Raw genomic sequence first — 21132 nt, forward strand, 5'->3', positions numbered from 1 at the left:
AGGCGAGGCTTGAGGAGCTGCAGTACTTGGAGGAAACTCTAGAGGGGGCGGGGCTTATTTATGGAACTCACCTGCTCTTCCTCTTCCTCCTCTTCATCCTCCAGCAGACTCTCTGATTGGACAGTGGGTGGCTCAGGGGGCGTGGCTTCTGTTTGGAGAGGTGGAGCCTGTGCATTTGTGGGCGTGGCCTGTACGTCTGTGGGCGTGGCTGGACTCTCTGTAGGCGGGACTGTCTCTGTGGGCGGGGCCTGTGTCTCTGTGGGTGGGGCCTGTGTCTCCATGGGCGGGGCCTGAGCGGGCGGGGCCTGAGCCTGTGTGGGCGTGGTCAGAGGCGGAGGGGCGGAGTCTGGTGTCGACGCTTCAGAAGACGACTGATGCCCCAAAACCAGCTCCACCAGATCCTCCTGAAAAACACACTACACTTTACACACAACACTTTACACACAACACTTTACACACAACACACTTTACACACAACACACACACCACACTTTACACACAACACACACACACCACACTTTACACACAACGCTCACACACACACACCACACTTTACACACAACACACACACGACACTTTCACACAACACACACCACACTTTACACACAACACACACACACTTTACACACACACACACGCCACTTTCACACAACACACACCACACTTTACACACAACACACACACGACACTTTACACACAACACACACACGCACACACACACAACACACTTTACACACAACACACACACACACACTTTACACACAACACACACACACACACTTACACACACACACAACACACACACGACACTTTACACACAACACACACACACACGACACTTTACACACAACACACACACAACGCACAAACACACACACAACACTTTACACACAACACACACACACAACACTTTACACACAACACACACACAATGCACAAACACACACACACGACACTTTCACACAACACACACACACCACACTTTACACACAACACACACACAACACTTTACACACAACACACACGCCACTTTACACACAACACACACACCACACTTTACACACAACACACACACACACACACACACACACACACTTTACACACAACACACACACAACGCACAAACACACACACGACACTTTACACACAACACACACACACAACACTTTACACACAACACACACACAACACACAAACACACACACACGACACTTTCACACAACACACACACACCACACTTTACACACAACACACACACAACACTTTACACACAACACACACGCCACTTTACACACAACACACACACGACACTTTACACACAACACACACACACACACAACACTTTACACACAACACACACACAATGCACAAACACACACGACACTTTACACGCAACACACACACACAACACTTTACACACAACACACACACAATGCACAAACACACACACACGACACTTTACACACAACACACACAACACTTTACACACAACACACACACAACGCACAAACACACACACAACACTTTACACATGACACTTTACACACAACGCACACACACACAACGCACACACACACACAACAGTTTACACACGACACTTTACACACAACGCACACACACACACACACACACCACACTTTACACACAACACTTTACACACAACACTTTACACACAACGCACACACACACACACAACACTTTACACATGACACTTTACACACAACAATGTAGTAGTATGTAGTAGTGTGTAGTATGTAGTGTGTAGTACTTTGTGCAGTAGTGTAGTACCTTCTCGCGGCACAGGTGTGTGGACACCTGGTGCAGGTGCAGATAATCTCTCAGCTCTTTCACCTTGAGTCTCATAAGCTCCGCCCTCTGCAGCAGGTTACCATAGAAACGCTGACAGGTGTGACAGAGGCGGGGGCGGGGCTCCAGGCGGGCGGAGCAACTACTGCAGTAACACAGACCGCAGTCCACGCACACGTGCTGTAACACACACACACACACACGGGTTACACACACACACACACAGGTTATACACATACACACACACACACACAAGTTTACACCAGAGACAGTCCACGCACACATGCTGTAACACACACACACAGGTTATACACACACACACACACGGGTTTATACACACACACACCAGGTTTGGACCAGATTTAGACCAGGTTTAAAGTCCACACACACACGCTGTAACAATGGAACCAGGGTTAGACCAGAGACCAGACCAAGACTGGACTCAGAGTGAGACTTTAGAACCGTGTCCAGGCACCGCCCAAAACCTCAACCAAACTGTGCTCCTGGTACGGTTCTAAAGTCCCACTGACACTCAGCCCTTAGTCCAGGTTTAGTCCAGGTTTAGTCCAGGTTTAGTCCAGGTTTAGTCCAGGTTTAGTCCAGGTTTAGTCCAGGTCTGGTACCTTCTTCTGTGTGTTGCTGAAGGCTCCTCCACATTTGGTGCAGTTCTGTCCTGGGGACGGTTGGGTCTGGACCACGCCCCTCTGGGACCCTCGGTTAGACCCTCGGTTAGACCCTCGGTTAGACCCTCGGTTAGACCCTCGGGTGGATCGGTTGGACCCGGGTCCCGGCGCCGGGTCTGGGACCGGACTGGGCTCTGAGTCCAGGCACCAGCAGCACCACATCCTGCAGAGACACACTCACCTTTGACCTTTGCCCCTGAGCGTCGTAAAACGCAGTGACGGTAAAACGCCGCTTCCTCGTTCCCGTCGACCGTAAACGGGCCGAGCCGAACGGGACGTGAGGAGGCGGGACTCGGCGCCGCTCGAGGTCACGCCCCAAACGCAGGAGTCACAGAACCACCAGAGTCCTGCTCCTCATCACAAACACCACCCTGCAAGTCTGAGCCATCTAGAGATCTCTCCCCTGAGCCATCTAGAGATCTCTCCTCTGACTAATCTAGAGATCTCTCCTCTGACTAATCTAGAGATCTCTCCTCTGACTAATCTAAAGATCTCTCCTCTGACTAATCTAGAGATCTCTCCTGTTCAAACTGTCTGAGCTAGAAGATTCTCACAAACGTCACGTGACGTTTTTCACCCAAAAACAAAAGTGAAACAGATGAATTGAAATTTTGGTGAAAACTGTTTTTTGTTTTTGTTTTTTCAAAACAACAAAAGGAAAATGGATCTGAACACGTGTGAACACACAAACACACCTGGACTAAACCAGGACTAAACCAGGACTAAACCAGGACTAAACCTGGACTAATCCAGGACTAAACCAGGACTAAACCAGGACTAAACCTGGACTAAACCTGGACTAAACCCTACAACTGTACAACAACTCACTCTTATGTAACAGATAATACTCCCTACAACTGTACAGCTCGTCCTTATGTAACGTGTCGTCTTGTATAAATCTGTAATTTTATATTTTATTTCTTATTTTTCTATTTACATTTCTATAATTCTGTTTTATTTCATTTTCTTTGTTTCTTTTTTATAGTTGATTTGACATTTCTATTTGTTGTTTGTTCTTTCAGATTGTGACGTGTGACTCCTGAGTCTGAATCATTTCCCTGTGGATCAGCGACACACCTGGACACACAAACCCTGCACACTCAGCACGGAACACTGAAAACACCCTGATCCACCTCGTGACGTCATCGTGTGGTGATACAGGAAGTGCTCCGCTATGTTTTTAAACTCCACACTTCACCTTCACTAGAATCATCTGGATCATTTCAGTCGTGGAGTCGCCGATCTCGACTGAACTAAAGGGAAAAGGAGCTGAGAACATAAAAAAAAACAAAAAACTACCACTTGATGACATCACAAGGTGGAACAGAGCGTTAGAGTTTTGGAGATGTAAGAAACTCAGAGTTAAACAAACACGAGTCGAGCTCTGACTGTGACCACGAACAACACAACATATATATATATTTTTTTATTTGCATGATGAAACTTTTCTGGTCGCCATGGGGAAGTCGTTGCTTTGCCCGGAATGTTCCACAGTACGGCATTACCTAAACGTGCGTGCGTGGCGCAGGCTCGCCTCTCTGAAAATCTGACCCGTCACTTTAGCCTGATGATGTCATCAGCACATCTTCTCCATAGAGAAAACAAAAAATTATAAAAAATAAAATAATAATAAAATAAATAAAAATAAAAAATAAATAAAATATAATAAATAAATATAATAAAAATAAAATAAATATATAACAATAAAAATATATATATAAAATAATGCTAAAAAATAAAGTAAATAATGTTAAAAATTTAAATTAAAAATGCTAAAAATTTAATTAAATTTAATTTAAATTTAAAAAATATTCAAAAAAAATGAAAAAATAAAATAAAATAAATAATAAATAATGCTAAAAATAAACACTGTGGAACATTCCAGGCAAAGCAACAACAGAAAAGCTACAGAGTGCAGCTTTAACGTTATTATTACATTATTCTATAATATTTATCGATAATTGTTGAGATAAATTTGAACATTCTTCCGACGCGTTCAACAGGTGTCACGGCTACAGCGGCGGTCCCTTCTCATCTGTGTGTAATAAAGTGCTATTACGGCGCATTAAAGTGCTTATTACGACGGACGAAGTGTAAATAAGGAGTAAAAGTGTAAAGGCGGCGGGTGATCCGGACGTGAGCGTGACCCGTGCCGTCACCGCAGCGCAAACAAACGCAAAAACAACAAATGTTTAACGGAGTCCGGAAACGCACCGCAAACGGCGCGTCAAAAAGTTCCACAGACTCGGGACAAAACGGGACAAAATGGGACAAACGGGCGGAAAAGTTAGCACAGAGCCGGGCCGAAGTGGACCGGACCCGGGCTGAAGTGGACCGGACCAGAAAGTGTGTGTGAAGTGTGTGTGAAGTGTGTGTGAAGTGAGTGTGAAGTGAGTGTGAAGTGAGTTACCTCGGAGCTAAGCGGCTAACAGCTAAGCCCAGGGCGAAGCGGCGGAGTCTGACCGGACACAGACTCACTGAAGCGGCATCAGGACACACGAGGCCCGGGGGAGCGGACCGGAGCCGAGCCGAGCGGACCGGAGCCGAGCCGAGCGGGGCACACCGGACCGGACCGGGTCGGACCGGGTTAAACTGGGTTAAAGTGAATAAAAGCGGGTTAAAGTCAAAAGAGAAAGTTGGAACAGAACGAAGTGACGACGAAATAAACCCGGAAGTGTGAACGTCAAAACAACAGCGCCCTGCGTCATCACCTGAACCTCACCTGGACTAAACCTGACTAAACCAGGACTAAACCAGGACTAAACCTGGACTAAACCAGGACTAAACCAGGACTAAACCTGGACTAAACCTGGACTAAACCTGGACTAAACCAGGACTAAACCAGGACTAAACCTGGACTAAACCTGGTCTAAACCAGGACTAAAACCTGGACTAAACCAGGACTAAACCAGGACTAAAACCTGGACTAAACCAGGACTAAACCAGGACTAAACCAGGACTAAACCTGGACTAAACCACTAAACCTGGACTAAACCTGGACTAAACCTGGACTAAACCAGGACTAAACCAGGACTAAACCAGGACTAAACCAGGACTAAACCTGGACTAAACCAGGACTAAACCTGGAAAACCTAAACCAGGACTAAACCACTAAACCTAAACAGGACTAAACCAGGACTAAACCAGGACTAAACCTAGGACTAAACCTAAACCAGGACTAAACCAGGACTAAACCACTAAACTGGACTAAAACCTAAAACCAGGACTAAACTAAACCTGGACTAAACCAGGACTAAACCTGAAAACCTAAACCAGGACTAAACCTGGACTAAACCAGGACTAAACCAGGATAAACCTGGACTAAACCAGGACTAAACCAGGACCAACCAGGACTAAACCTGGACTAAACCTGGACTAAACCACTAAACTAAACCTGGACTAAACCTAAACCTGGACTAAACCTAAACCCTAGGACTAAACCAGGACTAAAGGACTAAACCAGACTAAACTAAACCTAGAAACTGAAAACCAGGACTAAACCACTAAACTGGACTAAACCAGGACTAAACCAGGACTAAACCTGGACTAAACTAAAACCAGGACTAAACCTGGACTTAAAACCAGGACTAAACCAGGACTAAACCTGGACTAAACCACTAAACAGGACTAAAACCAGGACTAAACCTGGACTAAACCAGGACTAAACCTAAACCTGGACTAAACCTAAAACCCAGGACTAAACCAGGACTAAACCTGGACTAAACCAGGACTAAACCAGACTAAACCTAAACCTGGACTAAACCTGGACTAAACCAGGACTAAACCAGGACTAAACCTGGACTAAACCAGGAAAACTAAAACCTGGACTAAACCTAAACCTGGACTAAACCAGGACTAAACCAGGACTAAACCTGGACTAAACCAGGACTAAACCTGGACTAAACCAGGACTAAACCTGGACTAAACCTGGACTAAACCAGGACTAAACCTTACAGCTGTATAACCAACAACTCGCCCTTATGTATAGTGTGTTTTTAGATGTGTGTGTGTGTGTTGTGTGTTGTGTGTGTGTTGTGTGTGTGTGTGTGTGTGTCTGTGTGTGTTTTGTGTGTAGTGTGTGTTTAGATGTGTGTGGTGTGTGTTGTGTGTGTGTTGTGTTTGTGTTTTGTGTGTTTAGATGTGTGTTTGGTGTGTGTTTTGTGTGTGTTTTGTGTTTAGTGTGTGTTTAGATGTGTGTTGTGTGTGTTTTGTGTGTTTAGATGTGTGTGGTGTGTGTTATGTGTTTTGTGTGTGTCTGGTGTGTTGTGTGTGTGTTGTGTGTGTGTTTTGTGTGTGTTGTGTGTGTGTTTTGTGTGTTTTGTGTGTGTTGTGTGTGTGTGTTGTGTGTGTTTTGTGTGTTGTGTGTTTGTGTGTGTCTGGTGTGTTGTGTGTGTGTTGTGTGTGTGTTGTGTGTGTGTTTTTGTGTGTGTGTGTTGTTGTGTGTGTTGTGTGTGTGTTTGTGTGTGTGTTGTGTGTGTGTGTGTGTGTGTGTTGTGTGTGTGTTTTTGTGTGTGTGTTTGTGTGTGTGTTTGTGTGTGTTGTTGTGTGTGTGTTGTTTGTGTGTTTTGAGTGTGTTGTGTGTGTTTTGTGTGTGTGTGTGTGTTGTGTGTGTGTTGTGTGTGTGTTTTGTGTGTGTTTGTGTGTGTTTTGTGTGTGTTGTGTGTGTGTGTTGTGTGTGTGTTTTGTGTGTTTTGTGTGTGTGTGTGTGTGTGTTTGTGTGTGTTGTGTGTGTGTTTTGTGTGTTTTGTGTGTGTGTTTTGTGTGTGTTTTGAGTGTGTGTGTGTGTGTGTGTGTTGTGTGTGTGTGTGTTTTGTGTGTGTTGTGTGTGTGTTTTGTGTAGTGTTTTGTGTGTGTTTTGTGTGTGTTGTGTGTGTTGTGTGTGTGTGTGTGTGTGTGTTGTGTGTGTGTTGTGTGTGTGTTGTGTGTGTGTGTGTGTGTGTGTTTTGTGTGTGTGTTTGTGTGTGTGTTGTGTGTGTGTTGTGTTTGTGTTTTGTGTGTTTAGATGTGTGTTGTGTGTGTGTTTTGTGTGTTTGGTGTGTGTTTGGTGTGTTTCGGTGTGTGTGTGTTGTGTGTGTTTGTGTGTGTTGTGTGTGTGTTCTGTGTGTGTTTTGTGTGTGTTGTGTGTGTGTTTTGTGTGTGTTTTGAGTGTGTTGTGTGTGTGTTGTGTGTGTGTTGTGTGTGTGTTTTGTGTGTTGTGTGTGTGTGTGTGTGTGTGTGTGTGTGTGTGTTGTGTGTGTGTTTTGTGTGTTTTGTGTGTGTTTGTGTGTTTTGTGTGTGTGTGTGTGTGTGTGTGTGTGTGTGTGTGTGTGTGTGTGTGTGTGTGTGTGTGTGTGTGTGTGTGTGTGTTTGTGTGTGTTTTGTGTGTGTTTGTGTGTTTTGTGTGTGTGTGTGTGTGTGTGTGTTGTGTGTGTTTTGTGTGTGTTTGTGTGTGTTTTGTGTGTGTGTGTGTGTGTGTTGTGTTGTTTTTGTTGTTTTGTGTGTTTTTGTGTGTGTGTGTGTGTGTGTTTTGTGTGTGTTTGTGTGTGTTGTGTGTGTGTTTTGTGTGTGTTTTGTGTGTTTTGTGTGTGTGTGTGTTGTGTGTGTTTTGTGTGTGTTGTGTGTGTGTTTTGTGTGTGTTTTGAGTGGAGGGAGGCTGAGCGGAAATGGCACAAGTCAAACCTCCAGGTTCATTATGAGATTTACAGAGGAACAATGCATATGTACAACTACACTTTGAGTAAAACAAGAGAGAAGTAGTTTTTCAGACATTATTGGTAATTGCAGTAACAACTCTCGTGTCCTGTTTGCAACAGTGAACAGATTAACAAACCCTCCAGCTCCACTGCCACAAGAACTGATTTCCACATCTAAATGTAATGAGTTTGCAGTTTTCTTTAATGACAAAGTTCAGGGCATCAAAAATGCATCAATTCCACAACACAAATAACAAGCTGCAGCCACAGAGACACTTAGAGCTGAATCACTTTGCACCTGTAACTGACAAAACTGTTTTAGAGATCGTTACCAGTCTGAGTTCATCTACTTGCTGCCTGGACATGTTACCCACTAGATTTCTAAAGTCCGTCCTCAACAGTTTTACTTTCACCACTCACTCACATAGTTAACATGTCACTTCAATCTGGAACATTCCCAAACGCGTTGAAAACTGCGGTCATTAAGCCTCTCCTAAAGAAGAGCAGTCTTGATGCCACAGTACTGAACAATTTCCGACCCATCTCAAATCTGCCGTTTTTTGGCAAAGTCCTTGAAAAAGCTGTTTACCAACAGCTTACGAACTTTCTCCAAATGAACAACTCCTTTGATGTTTTCCAGTCAGGTTTTCGAGCCTCCACAGCACTGAGACTGCTCTTATCAAGGTGACAAATGACATCCGCCTGAACACTGATGCAGGCAAAGTCTCAGTCTTGATCCTGTTAGATCTGAGTGCTGCTTTTGACACTGTCGATCATGGATCCTCTTACAGAGACTAGAGGACTGGGTGGGCATCTCTGGTACTGTACTAAACTGGTTCAAGTCCTATCTAGAAGACAGGAAGTATTTTGTTGAAATTGGAAACTGTGTCTCAGATGACATGGCCCTGACCTGTGGGGTGCCTCAGGGGTCAATCCTGGGCCCCCTGTTGTTCAATCTCTACATGCTGCCCCCTACAGGCCAGTTAATAAGCAGCAATAACGTGTCGTACCACAATTATGCAGACGACACTCAGATCTACGTCTCTCTGGCAGCAGGAGACTATGGACCAGTGGAGTCACTTGGTCACTGCATCCAACAGATCAGTGTGTGGATGCAAAACAACTTTCTCCAGCTAAACTCTGACAAGACTGAAGTCATAGTGTTTGGTCCACAGAAACAAAGGGACAGTGTCAGCAGTCACCTCCAGTCTCTCTCTCTAAAACCTTCAAATCAGGCAAGAAATCTCGGGGTAATAATGGACTCAGACTTGAACTTTAACAGTCACATCAAATCAATAACATCTGCAGCCTTTTACCATCTAAAAAACATAGCAAAAATCAAAGGTTTACTGTCTAAATCAGACTTGGAGAAACTTATCCATGCATTTGTCTCCAGTAGATTAGATACTGTGATGTTCTGCTCACTGGTCTCTCCAAACGAGCTGTGAGACGCTGCAGAACATCCAGAACATCCAGAACATCCAGAACATCCAGAACATCCAACATCCAGAACATCCACAACATCCACAACATCTAGAACATCAAGAACATCCAGAACATCCAGAACATCCACAACATCCACAACATCCAGAACATCCACAACATCCAGAACATCCAGAACATCTACAACATCCAGAACATCCAGAACATCCAGAACATCCACATCACAACATCCACAACATCCAGAACATCCAGAACATCCACAACATCCACAACATCCAGAACAACATCCAGAACATCCACAGAACATCAGAACATCCAGAACATCAAACATCCAGACATCATCCAGAACATCCACAACATCCAGAACATCCACAACATCCACAACATCCACAACATCCAGAACATCCAGAACATCCACAACATCCACAACATCCAGAACATCCAGAACTCAGCTCCGGGTCCTGACTCGGACTAGGAAGTACGAGCACATAAGTCCTGGTCTCAGGTCTCTGCTCTGGCTCCTGTGGCTCAGAGACTTTAAAGCGTCTCTGTTTGTACAAGTGTCTCCATGGCCGAGCACCAAAGTCCATCTGTGACATGTTAGTGTCATTTGAACATCTCACACTCTGAGGAGCTCAGGGACGACCTCCTGCTGGTGCCAGAGTCACGACTAAACAAGGGGAGTCAGAGTTTCAGGTTCATGCAGCTAAAACCTGGAACAGTCTGAACATGTGAGACAGACTCTTCTGTGACGCTGTTTAAATCCAGACTCTAAACATTTCTGTTTAACTGTGCAAATAATGTCAGTCTTCGTTCCTACTCTCACCTCTGGTCATGAGCTCTGGGTAGTGACCGAAAGGACGAGATCGCGGATACAAGCGCTCGAAATGAGTTTCCTCCGCAGGGTGGCTGGGTGCTCCCTTAGAGGTAGGGTGAGGAGCTCAGTCACACGGGAGGAGCTCGGAGTAGAGCCGCTGCTCCTCCACGTCGAGAGGAGCCAGTTGAGGCTCGGGCATCTGTTCCGGATGCCTCCTGGGCGCCTCCCTCGGGAGGTGTTCATGTCCCGCCGGGAGGAGGCCCCGGGGAAGACCCAGGACACGCTGGAGGGACTATGTCTCTCGGCTGGCCTGGGAACGCCTCGGGGTCCCCCCGGAGGAGCTGGAGGACGTGTCTGGGGTGAAGGAAGTCTGGGAGTCCCTGCTTAGGCTGCTGCCCCCGCGACCCGGCCCCGGATAAGCGGACGAAAATGGATGGATGGATGTGCAAATAACTGAAAGGTTTTCATTCCGCACTCTTCTCTCCAATTTATGTCTCTCTTTTTTAAAATTTTAATCTTCATGATTATTTATGTTTTGATTTGTTTTTATTATGATTTTAATGTATTTCTTATTCTGTAAAGCACTTTGAATTACTTTGTGTACAAATTGTGCTATACAAATAAACTTGCCTTGCCTTTTGTGTGTTTTGTGTAGTGTGTTTTGTGTGTTTTTTGTGAGGACACTGTGGTGATGGTGTTGTTGTGTTTTTGCTCAGGCGCGCCGCGGGCAGCCCTGTTCGCGCCGCCGCTGACGTGTAGGACCTCCTCTCCGGACACAGCAGCAGTAATGGCGGACTACGACAGTTACGACGACCGGGACCGGGCCTACAGCAGCTTCGGCAGCAGAGGGTGAGTGCGCCCCGCGGGCTCCGAGGGCTCCGCGGGCTCCGCGGGCCCCGGGGCCGCGTGTCCCGCCCAGGCCGCCCAGAGCCCTGCCGCTGGAGCTCCGGGCCGCGGGGCTCCCGGTGCGGCCGGAGCAGAGGCGCCGCACGCGGCTGCGGCTCCAGGAAACTCCGCGGGCTCAGCTAACATGCTAATAATGCTAATGATGCTAACGGGGCTAACGCAGCTAAAGCTACGGCTGCGCAGGAGCCGCAGTCTCGGCTCCGTGCGGCTCTGTGCGGCTCCTTAAGGCTCCATGTGGCTCCTTGAGGCTCCGTGCGGCTCTGTTTGGTTTTGTCAGGCTCCATGTGGCTCGGTGTGGCTCTGTTTGGCTCCGTGTGGCTCCATGAGGGCCGGGCACGGCTCCATGTGGCTCTGTTTGGCTCTGTGAGGCTCCATGTGGCTCGGTGTGGCTCCGTGTGGCTCCATGAGGCTCCATGAGGGCTGGGCACGGCTCTGAGAGAGGCACGGGGCAGAGCCTCATGGCCCCGCTGCACAGACAGTCAGCGCCCGCTGCAGGCGCTCCGGACCCGGGACCCGGAGCCTGGACGCGGAGTCCGGGAGCCGGGAGCCGGAGTGAGCCCCTCTGGAGCCGAGGGACCTCCTGGCGCGTGAGGCGCACGAGGAGGAGACAGAGAGAGAAAAGAGTTTAAATGAACCGAAGAATGAATGAAATGTGTGTGCGTGTGTATGTGTATGTGTTTGTATGTGTGTGTATGTATGTGTGTGTGTGTATGTATGTGTGTGCGTGTGTATGTGTATGTGTTTGTATGTGTGTGTATGTATGTGTGTGTGTGTATGTATGTGTGTGCGTGTGTGTGTATGTATGTGTGTGTGTGTGTGTGTGTGTGCGTGTGTGTGTGTGTGCGTGTATGTGTGCGTGCGTGTATGTATGTGTGCGTGTATGTATGTGTGCGTGCGTGTATGTATGTGTGCGTGCGTGTATGTATGTGTGCGTGTATGTATGTGCGTGTGTGTATGTATGTATGTGCGTGTGTGTGTGTGTGTGTGTGCGTGCGTGTATGTGTGCGTGTATGTATGTGCGTGTGTGTATGTGTATGTATGTGCGTGTGTGTATGTATGTGTGTGCGTGTGTGTATGTATGTGTGCGTGTATGTATGTGCGTGTGTGTATGTATGTATGTATGTGCGTGTGTGTATGTATGTATGTGTGCGTGTGTGTATGTGTGCGTGCGTGTATGTATGTGTGCGTGTATGTATGTGCGTGTGTGTATGTATGTGTGTATGTATGTGTGCGTGTATGTATGTGTGCGTGTGTGTATGTATGTATGTGTGCGTGTGTGTATGTGTGCGTGCGTGTATGTATGTGTGCGTGTATGTATGTGTGCGTGTGTGTATGTATGTGTGTATGTATGTGTGTGTATGTATGTGTGCGTGTGTGTATGTATGTATGTGTGTGTGTGTATGTGTGCGTGTGTGTATGTATGTGTGCGTGTGTGTGTGTATGTATGTGTGTAAACCCTTGTGTCTCGTGAGTCATTTATCAGAAGTCAAACCTAAACTTAAACTGACCTTGTGCTCTTGAGCTGCACATTTTCATTTTACTGAAGTGTTGAGTTTTTCTCAGTCTGTTTCCACTGACTCAGGAATCAAACCCACAACCTCCTGGAGAGAGGAAGGAGAACCACTGTGCCACAGTCACACAGGGAGAACGTGTGTGAGAGTGTGTGTTCCTCCAGACTCCAGACTGTTCTCCTCCAGACTCCAGACTGTTCTCCTCCAGACTCCAGACTGTTCTCCTCCAGACTCCAGACTGTTCTCCTCCAGACTGTTCTCCTCCAGACTGTTCTCCTCCAGACTGTTCTCCTCCAGACTGTTCTCCTCCAGACTGTTCTCCTCCAGACTGTTCTCCTCCAGACTCCAGACTGTTCTCCTCCAGACTCCAGACTCCAGACTGTTCTCCTCCAGACTGTGTTCTCCTCCAGACTGTTCCAGACTGTTCTCCTCCAGACTCCAGACTCCAGACTGTTTCTCCAGACTCCAGACTGTTCCAGACTGTTCTCCTCCAGACTGTTCTCCTCCAGACTGTTCTCAGACTGTTCTCCTCCAGACTCCAGACTGTTCTCCTCCAGACTCCAGACTGTTCTCCTCCAGACTCCAGACTGTTCTCCTCCAGACTCCAGACTGTTCTCCTCCAGACTGTTTCCTCCTCCAGACTGTTCTCCTCCAGACTGTTCTCCTCCAGACTGTTCTCCTCCAGACTCCAGACTGTTCTCCTCCAGACTCCAGACTGTTCTCCTCCAGACTCAGACTGTTTCTCCTCCAGACTCCAGACTGTTCTCCTCCAGACTCCAGACTGTTCTCCTCCAGACTCCAGACTGTTCTCCTCCAGACTGTTCTCCTCCAGACTCCAGACTGTTCTCCTCCAGACTCCAGACTGTTCTCCTCCAGACTGTTCTCCTCCAGACTGTTCTCCTCCAGACTGTTCTCCTCCAGACTGTTCTCCAGACTCCAGACTGTTCTCCTCCAGACTCCAGACTGTTCTCCTCCAGACTGTTCTCCTCCAGACTGTTCTCCTCCAGACTGTTCCAGACTGTTCTCCTCCAGACTCCAGACTGTTCTCCTCCAGACTGTTCTCCAGACTGTTCTCCTCCAGACTCCAGACTGTTCTCCTCCAGACTGTTCTCCTCCAGACTCCAGACTGTTCTCCTCCAGACTGTTCTCCTCCAGACTGTTCTCCTCCAGACTCCAGACTGTTCTCCTCCAGACTCCAGACTGTTCTCCTCCAGACTGTTCTCCTCCAGACTGTTCTCCTCCAGACTGTTCTCCTCCAGACTCCAGACTGTTCTCCTCCAGACTGTTCTCCTCCAGACTCTCAGACTGTTTCTCCTCCAGACTCCAGACTGTTCTCCTCCAGACTGTTCTCCTCCAGACTGTTCTCCTCCAGACTGTTCCCTCCAGACTCCAGACTGTCTCCTCCAGACTCCAGACTGTTCTCCCTCCAGACTCCAGACTGTTTCTCCTCCAGACTCCAGACTGTTCTCCTCCAGACTGTTCTCCTCCAGACTCCAGACTGTTCTCCTCCAGACTCCAGACTGTTCTCCTCCAGACTGTTCTCCTCCAGACTGTTCTCCTCCAGACTGTTCTCCTCCAGACTGTTCTCCTCCAGACTGTTCTCCTCAGATGGTTCTTCTCTCTGATCCTCTGAAGTTGGATTTGGACTGATTCATGTTTGAGGAATCTTTAATTGTTTAATCATTTAATCAATACAAACACACTGTGATGTACACACTGTGTGTAAGTCCTCGTGTGTAAGTCCTCGTGTGTAAGTCCTCGTGTGTAAGTGTGTTGTTGTGTTGTGGCGGTCAGGCCTCGCGGCGGCGGCGGAGGGGGCGGAGCTCGGAAGCAGAAGGAGCTGCCGACAGAAGCTCCGTTCACAGCGTACGTAGGAAACCTGCCCTTCAACACGGTCCAAGGAGACATCGACAACATCTTCCAAGAGCTGCAGATCAAGAGCGTCAGGCTCGTGAGGGACAAGGAGACCGACAAGTTCAAAGGTACTGGACCAGGACCAAGACTCAGACCAGGACCAAGACTCAGACCAGGACCAAGACTCAGACCAGGACCAAGACTCAGACCAGGACCAGGACTCAGACCAGGACTCAGACCAGGACCAGGACTCAGACCAGGACCAGGACTCAGACCAGGACTCAGACCAGGACTCAGACCAGGACCAGGACTCAGACCAGGACTCAGACCAGGACTCAGACCAGGACTCAGACCCCTCTGCTGTTTCCTCAGGGTTCTGTTATGTGGAGTTTGATGACTTGGAGTCGTTAAAAGAGGCGCTGATGTACGACGGAGCGGTCAGTTTCACTTTCACTTTGATTTCTCGTAAAGTTTCAGATTCAGACCAGAACGACTCAAACTTTCACTGTTTCTGTTTCAAATGTGTCTCAAATGTGTCTCAAATGTGTCAAAACTGTGTCAAAACTGTGTCAAAACTGAGTCAAAGTGTTACAAAGATTCAGTGTGAACTGGGTTTTGGACTTTTTCACACAATTATCTCCCAGTGTGGCGTGACGTCATCGGCGTCATCGGCGTGACGTCATCGGCGTGACGTCATCGGCGTGACGTCATCGGCGTGACGTCATCGGCGTGACAGTTTGTGTTAAACATTTGAATGAAACAAAACAACTCCAGGTCTGTTTGTGTGAGACCAGGAAATGACATTAGAGCAGAGGATTATGGGACATGGAGTCTCAGTATAAACTACATTAGAGCAGAGGATTATGGGACATGGAGTCTCAGTATAAACTACATTAAACGAGAGCAGAGGATTATGGGACATGGAGTCTCAGTATAAACTACATTAGAGCAGAGGATTATGGGACATGGAGTCTCAGTATAAACTACATTAGAGCAGAGGATTATGGGACATGGAGTCTCAGTATAAACTACATTAGAGCAGAGGATTATGGGACCATGGAGTCTCAGTATAAACTACATTAGAGCAGAGGATTATGGGACATGGAGTCTCTGTGTAAACTACATTAGAGCAGAGGATTATGGGACATGGAGTCTCTGTGTAAACTACATTAGAGCAGATTCATGTGGGACATTTAACCATTAAAAAAAAAAGCCAGTTACATGACTCACGTGACCTCTGACCCACAGTTACTGGGCGACCGGCCGCTGAGGGTCGACATCGCTGAGGGACGACGCGACCGAGACAGAGACCGTGGGAACTTCGGCTTCAAGAGCGACGGACGAGGAGGAGGAGGTAAAATACAGAGAGGAAGAGGAGGTGGAGGTGTAGTTGTAGAGGAAGAGCAGAGGTTTGATGTTAAACTAAAATCTGCTCTGAGAAATCATCAGAAGAATTTTCATCTGCATCTCAAACTAACTAACCTGCTGCTCTCTGATTGGTCTGATTGGTCCTGCTGCTCTCCGATTGGTCCACTCTGGTCCTGCTGCTCTCTGATTGGTCTGCTCTGGTTCTGCTGCTCTCTGATTGGTCTGATTGGTCCTGCTGCTCTCTGATTGGCTGTTGGGCTTCCTGTTTCTCACCTTTTTGTTTTCACCTTTGACTTTTCTGTTTGTGTTTCTCATTTTTCATTTTAATATTTCAACCTTTTTTGTTTTAAAGTTTATAACAAAAACACACAACAACAACACAACAATAACAACACAACAACAACGAAAACACACAACAAAAACACACAACAACAACCACAACAACGACCACAACAACACAACAACAAAAACATACAACAACACACAACAACAACACACACAACAACAACACACAACAACAACACACAACAACAACAACAACAACACACAACAACAACACACAACAACAACAACACACAACAACAACACACAATAACAACACACAACAACAACAACAACAACACACAACAACACACACAACAACAACACAACAACAACAACACACAACAACAACACACAATAACAACACACAACAACAACACAATAACAACACACAACAACAACACACAACAACAACACACAATAACAACACACAACAACAACACACAACAACAACACACAACAACACACACACAACAACACACAACAACACACAACAACAACACAACAATAACACACAATAACAACACACAATAACAACACACAACAACAACACAACAACACACAACAACAACACACAACACAACACACAACAACACACAACAAACAACACAACAAACACACAACAACAACACACAACAACAACACACAACACACAACAACACACAACAACACACAACAACAACACACACAACACACAACAACAACAACACAACAACACAACAACAACAACACACAACAACAACACACACTTAACAACACACACACAACACAACAACACACAACAACAACACACAACAACAACACACAACACACAACAACAACACAATAACACACACACAACAACACACAACAACAACAACAACAACACACAACAACAACACACAACAAACAACACACAACAACAACACACAACAACAACAACAACAACAACACACACAATAACAACACACAACACACACACAACAACACACACACACACACACAACAACACACAACACACACACACAACAACAACAACAACAACAACAACAACACACAACAACAACACAACAACAACAACAACACACAACAACACACACAACAACAACAACACACAACAACACACACACAACAACAACACACACAACAACAACACACAACACACAATAACAACAACACACAACACACAACAACAACAACAACACACACAACAACAACACAACACACAACAACAACAACAACACACAACAACACAACAACAACACACAACAACAACACACAACAACACACACAACAACAACAACAACAACACAACAACAACACACAACACACACACAACAACAACACACAACAACAACACACAATACACAACACACAACAACAACACACAACAACAACAACAATAACAACAACAACACAACACACAACAACACACAACAACAACAACAAAACACACAATAACAACACACAACAACACACAACAACAACAACAACAACAACACAACAACAACACACAACAACACACAACAACAACAACACAAACAACACACAACAACAACACACACAACAACACACAACAACAACAACACACAACACACAACACACAACAACAACAACAACAACAACAACAACACAACAACAACACACAACAACAACAACAACACACACACAACACACAACAACAACAACAACAACACACAACAACACACACACAACAACACACAACAACAACAACACAACAACACACACACACACAACACAACAACACAACACACAACAACACACAACAACAACAACACACAATAACAACAACACACAATAACAACAACACACAACAACACAACACACAATAACAACAACACACACAACAACAACAACACAACAACAACAACACACACAAAACAACACACAACAACAACAACACACAACAACAACAACACACAACAACAACAACACACAACAACAACAACACACAACAACAACAACAACAACACAACAACAACAACAACAACAACAACAACACACAACAACAACAACACACAACAACAACACAACAACTACACTCAGTTTATTTTCCTTCATTTGTTTGACTTTTGTTTTTTTTGTTTGTCGTGTGAAGTTTTCCATCTGTTTTTGGTTCTGACCCGTTTTCCTTTAGGGCGTGGTGGGCGGGGCTACGGCAGCAGAGATCGAGGAGGCGGCCGCGAGTTCAGAGACGACGGCTACGATTCGATGGGAGGAGGTAGGGCTCGACCAATCAGAGCACAGCAGGCCTTCCTCTGCCCAATCGGGGGCCGGCTTTCGTCCCGGTTCGGTCCCAGTGTTGCTCGCTGTGGTCGGCTGCTCTGGAGGACTTCATTTCCCATCATGCCCGTCTCTTGGTGTCGTTGACGTTCTGTTGTTTGTGTGGCAGGTTTCCGCAGCGGTGACGACGACTACATGGGCGGGCGGGGTCGAGGCGGTCGCCCAGGCGACAGGAGGGGAGGGGGCGGAGGCATGGGGCGCTACAGAGACGGACCCCCCCGCGGAGCCCCGCCCACAGACTTTAGGGAACCCTCTGAAGGTGAGCGAAGGGGCGGAGCCTGTCACTCAGCTCCACTTCATGTTTATCAACGTAAAATACCAGGAGTGTTTGTGTGACGAGTGTGTGTGACGAGTGTGTGTGACGAGTGTGTGTGACGAGTGTGTGTGACGAGTGTGTGTGACGAGTGTGTGTGACGAGTGTGTGATGTGTGTGATGTGTGTGATGTGTGTGTGAGACGAGTGTAGTGTGAGTGACGAGTGTGTGATGTGTGTGATGTGTGTGACGAGTGTGTGGTGTGTGTGATGAGTGTGTTGTGTGTGGTGTGTGTGACAGGTGTGTGGTGTGTGTGACAGGTGTGTGGTGTGTGTGTGTGACGAGTGTGTGAGGTGTGGTGTGTGTGTGTGTATGACGAGTGTGTATGACGAGTGTGTGTGTGAGACGAGTGTGTGGTGTGTGTGTGACGAGTGTGTGGTGTGTGTGTGACGACTGTGTGACGTGTGTGCGGAGTGTGCGTCTGACGTGTGTGTTGCCGTGTGTGTGTGTCTGACGTGTGTTTGTGTATTGTCGTGTGTGTTTGTGTGCGTCTGACGTGTGTGTGTTGTTGTTTGTGTGCATCTGACGTGTGTGTGGTGTTGTTTGTGTGCGTCTGACGTGTGTGTTTGTGTGTGTCTGACGTGTGTATTGTCTTGTGTGTTTGTGTGCGTCTGACGTGTGTGTATTGTCTTGTGTGTTTGTGTGCGTCTGACGTGTGTGTATTGTCTTGTGTGTTTGTGTGCGTCTGGCGTGTGTGTATTGTCTTGTGTGTTTGTGTGCGTCTGGCGTGTGTGTATTGTCTTGTGTGTTTGTGTGCGTCTGACGTGTGTGTTTGTGTGCGTCTGACGTGTGTGTTTGTGTGTGTCTGACGTGTGTATTGTCTTGTGTGTTTGTGTGCGTCTGACGTGTGTGTATTGTCTTGTGTGTTTGTGTGCGTCTGACGTGTGTGTATTGTCTTGTGTGTTTGTGTGCGTCTGACGTGTGTGTATTGTCTTGTGTGTTTGTGTGCGTCTGGCGTGTGTGTATTGTCTTGTGTGTTTGTGTGCGTCTGACGTGTGTGTTTGTGTGCGTCTGACGTGTGTGTTTGTGTGTGTCTGACTTGTGTGTTTGTGTGTGTATTGTCTTGTGTGTTTGTGTGCGTCTGACGTGTGTGTTTGTGTGTGTATTGTCTTGTGTGTTTGTGTGCGTCTGACGTGTGTGTGTTTGTGTGCGTCTGACGTGTGTGTTTGTGTGTGTCTGACGTGTGTATTGTCTTGTGTGTTTGTGTGCATCTGACGTGTGTGTATTGTCTTGTGTGTTTGTGTGCGTCTGACGTGTGTTTGTGTGTGTCTGACGTGTGTGTATTGTCTTGTGTGTTTGTGTGCGTCTGACATGTGTGTTTGTGTGTGTCTGACGTGTGTGTATTGTCTTGTGTGTTTGTGTGCGTCTGACATGTGTGTTTGTGTGCGTCTGGCGTGTGTGTATTGTCTTGTGTGTTTGTGTGCGTCTGACGTGTGTGTTTGTGTGCGTCTGACATGTGTGTTTGTGTGCGTCTGGCGTGTGTGTATTGTCTTGTGTGTTTGTGTGCGTCTGACGTGTGTGTTTGTGTGCGTCTGACGTGTGTGTTTGTGTGCATCTGACGTGTGTGTATTGTCTTGTGTGTTTGTGTGCGTCTGACGTGTGTGTGTTGTTGTTTGTGTGCGTCTGACGTGTGTGTATTGTCTTGTGTGTTTGTGTGCGCCTGACGTGTGTGTGTTGTTGTTTGTGTGCGTCTGACGTGTGTGTGTTGTTGTTTGTGTGTGTCTGACGTGTGTGTATTGTCTTGTGTGTTTGTGTGCGTCTGACGTGTGTGTGTTGTTTGTGTGCGTCTGACGTGTGTGTATTGTCTTGTGTGTTTGTGTGCGTCTGACGTGTGTGTGTTGTTGTTTGTGTGCGTCTGACGTGTGTGTTTGTCGCAGAGGAGCGGGCGCAGCGTCCTCGACTCCAGCTCAAACCGCGCACCGTGGCCGGGCCGCTCAACCAGGTCGCCAACCCCAACTCGGCCATTTTCGGCGGCGCCAAACCCCGCGAGGAGACCATCCCCAAAGACAAGCCCTAAGAACTGTCCCGGAGGCGGGCATCGGAACACGGCGCCGACGCGGGCGACGGGCGGATCACGACGGGCAGAAGGCATTCCTCAGAAAGACGATATTTATTCAACAGCGGCGCTCGCCAAAACGTCTTCATGTGCATCGGA

The 21132-nt window shown here is 46.9% G+C and overlaps 2 protein-coding genes across 4 annotated transcripts in view; one reads left to right on the forward strand and one right to left on the reverse strand.

Moving 5' to 3' along the window:
- Window positions 1–5196, reverse strand: part of rffl (ring finger and FYVE-like domain containing E3 ubiquitin protein ligase) — a 14612-nt gene extending 9416 nt beyond the window's left edge. The window contains exons 1-4 of one of the 2 annotated variants that reach the window (XM_055166620.1): window positions 4900–5196; window positions 2430–2652; window positions 1789–1986; window positions 72–404 (exon numbers count right to left, since the gene is read on the reverse strand). In XM_055166620.1, coding sequence (XP_055022595.1) covers window positions 72–404; window positions 1789–1986; window positions 2430–2651 — 753 coding nt within the window. In that variant the 5' untranslated portion in view covers window position 2652; window positions 4900–5196. The remainder of the gene's footprint in view (window positions 1–71; window positions 405–1788; window positions 1987–2429; window positions 2653–4899) is intronic. The other variant, XM_020938435.2, reaches the window with a different exon arrangement.
- A 5667-nt stretch (window positions 5197–10863) lies between these two features.
- On the forward strand, window positions 10864–21132 carry eif4h (eukaryotic translation initiation factor 4h). Of its 2 annotated transcripts, XM_055166633.1 has the most exons (8): window positions 10864–10881; window positions 11138–11270; window positions 14633–14820; window positions 15065–15129; window positions 15941–16046; window positions 18519–18602; window positions 18774–18923; window positions 20855–21132. In XM_055166633.1, the coding sequence occupies exons 2-8, from the start codon at window positions 11209–11211 to the stop codon at window positions 20992–20994; spliced, it is 795 nt and encodes a 264-aa protein (XP_055022608.1). In that variant the 5' UTR covers window positions 10864–10881; window positions 11138–11208; the 3' UTR covers window positions 20995–21132. The 2 variants fall into 2 exon arrangements, with proteins under 2 accessions (XP_055022608.1, XP_055022609.1); XM_055166634.1 differs by lacking the exons at window positions 10864–10881; window positions 18519–18602.

This window comes from Boleophthalmus pectinirostris, unplaced genomic scaffold, assembly GCF_026225935.1.
Source record: "Boleophthalmus pectinirostris isolate CB_2022bp ecotype Guang Dong unplaced genomic scaffold, ASM2622593v1 HiC_scaffold_9, whole genome shotgun sequence".
In the NCBI taxonomy this organism is placed as follows: Eukaryota; Metazoa; Chordata; class Actinopteri; order Gobiiformes; family Gobiidae; genus Boleophthalmus; species Boleophthalmus pectinirostris.

What these genes read in the sequence shown, in the direction of transcription:
- eif4h (XM_055166633.1), top strand. Translation starts at nt 11,209, where the DNA reads ATGGCGGACTACGACAGTTACGACGACCGGGACCGGGCCTACAGCAGC. An exon ending in CGCTGATGTACGACGGAGCG is followed by an intron (nt 15,130 to 15,940) that starts GTCAGTTTCACT and finishes TCTGACCCACAG; the next exon opens with TTACTGGGCGACCGGCCGCT. An exon ending in CTTTAGGGAACCCTCTGAAG is followed by an intron (nt 18,924 to 20,854) that starts GTGAGCGAAGGG and finishes TGTTTGTCGCAG; the next exon opens with AGGAGCGGGCGCAGCGTCCT.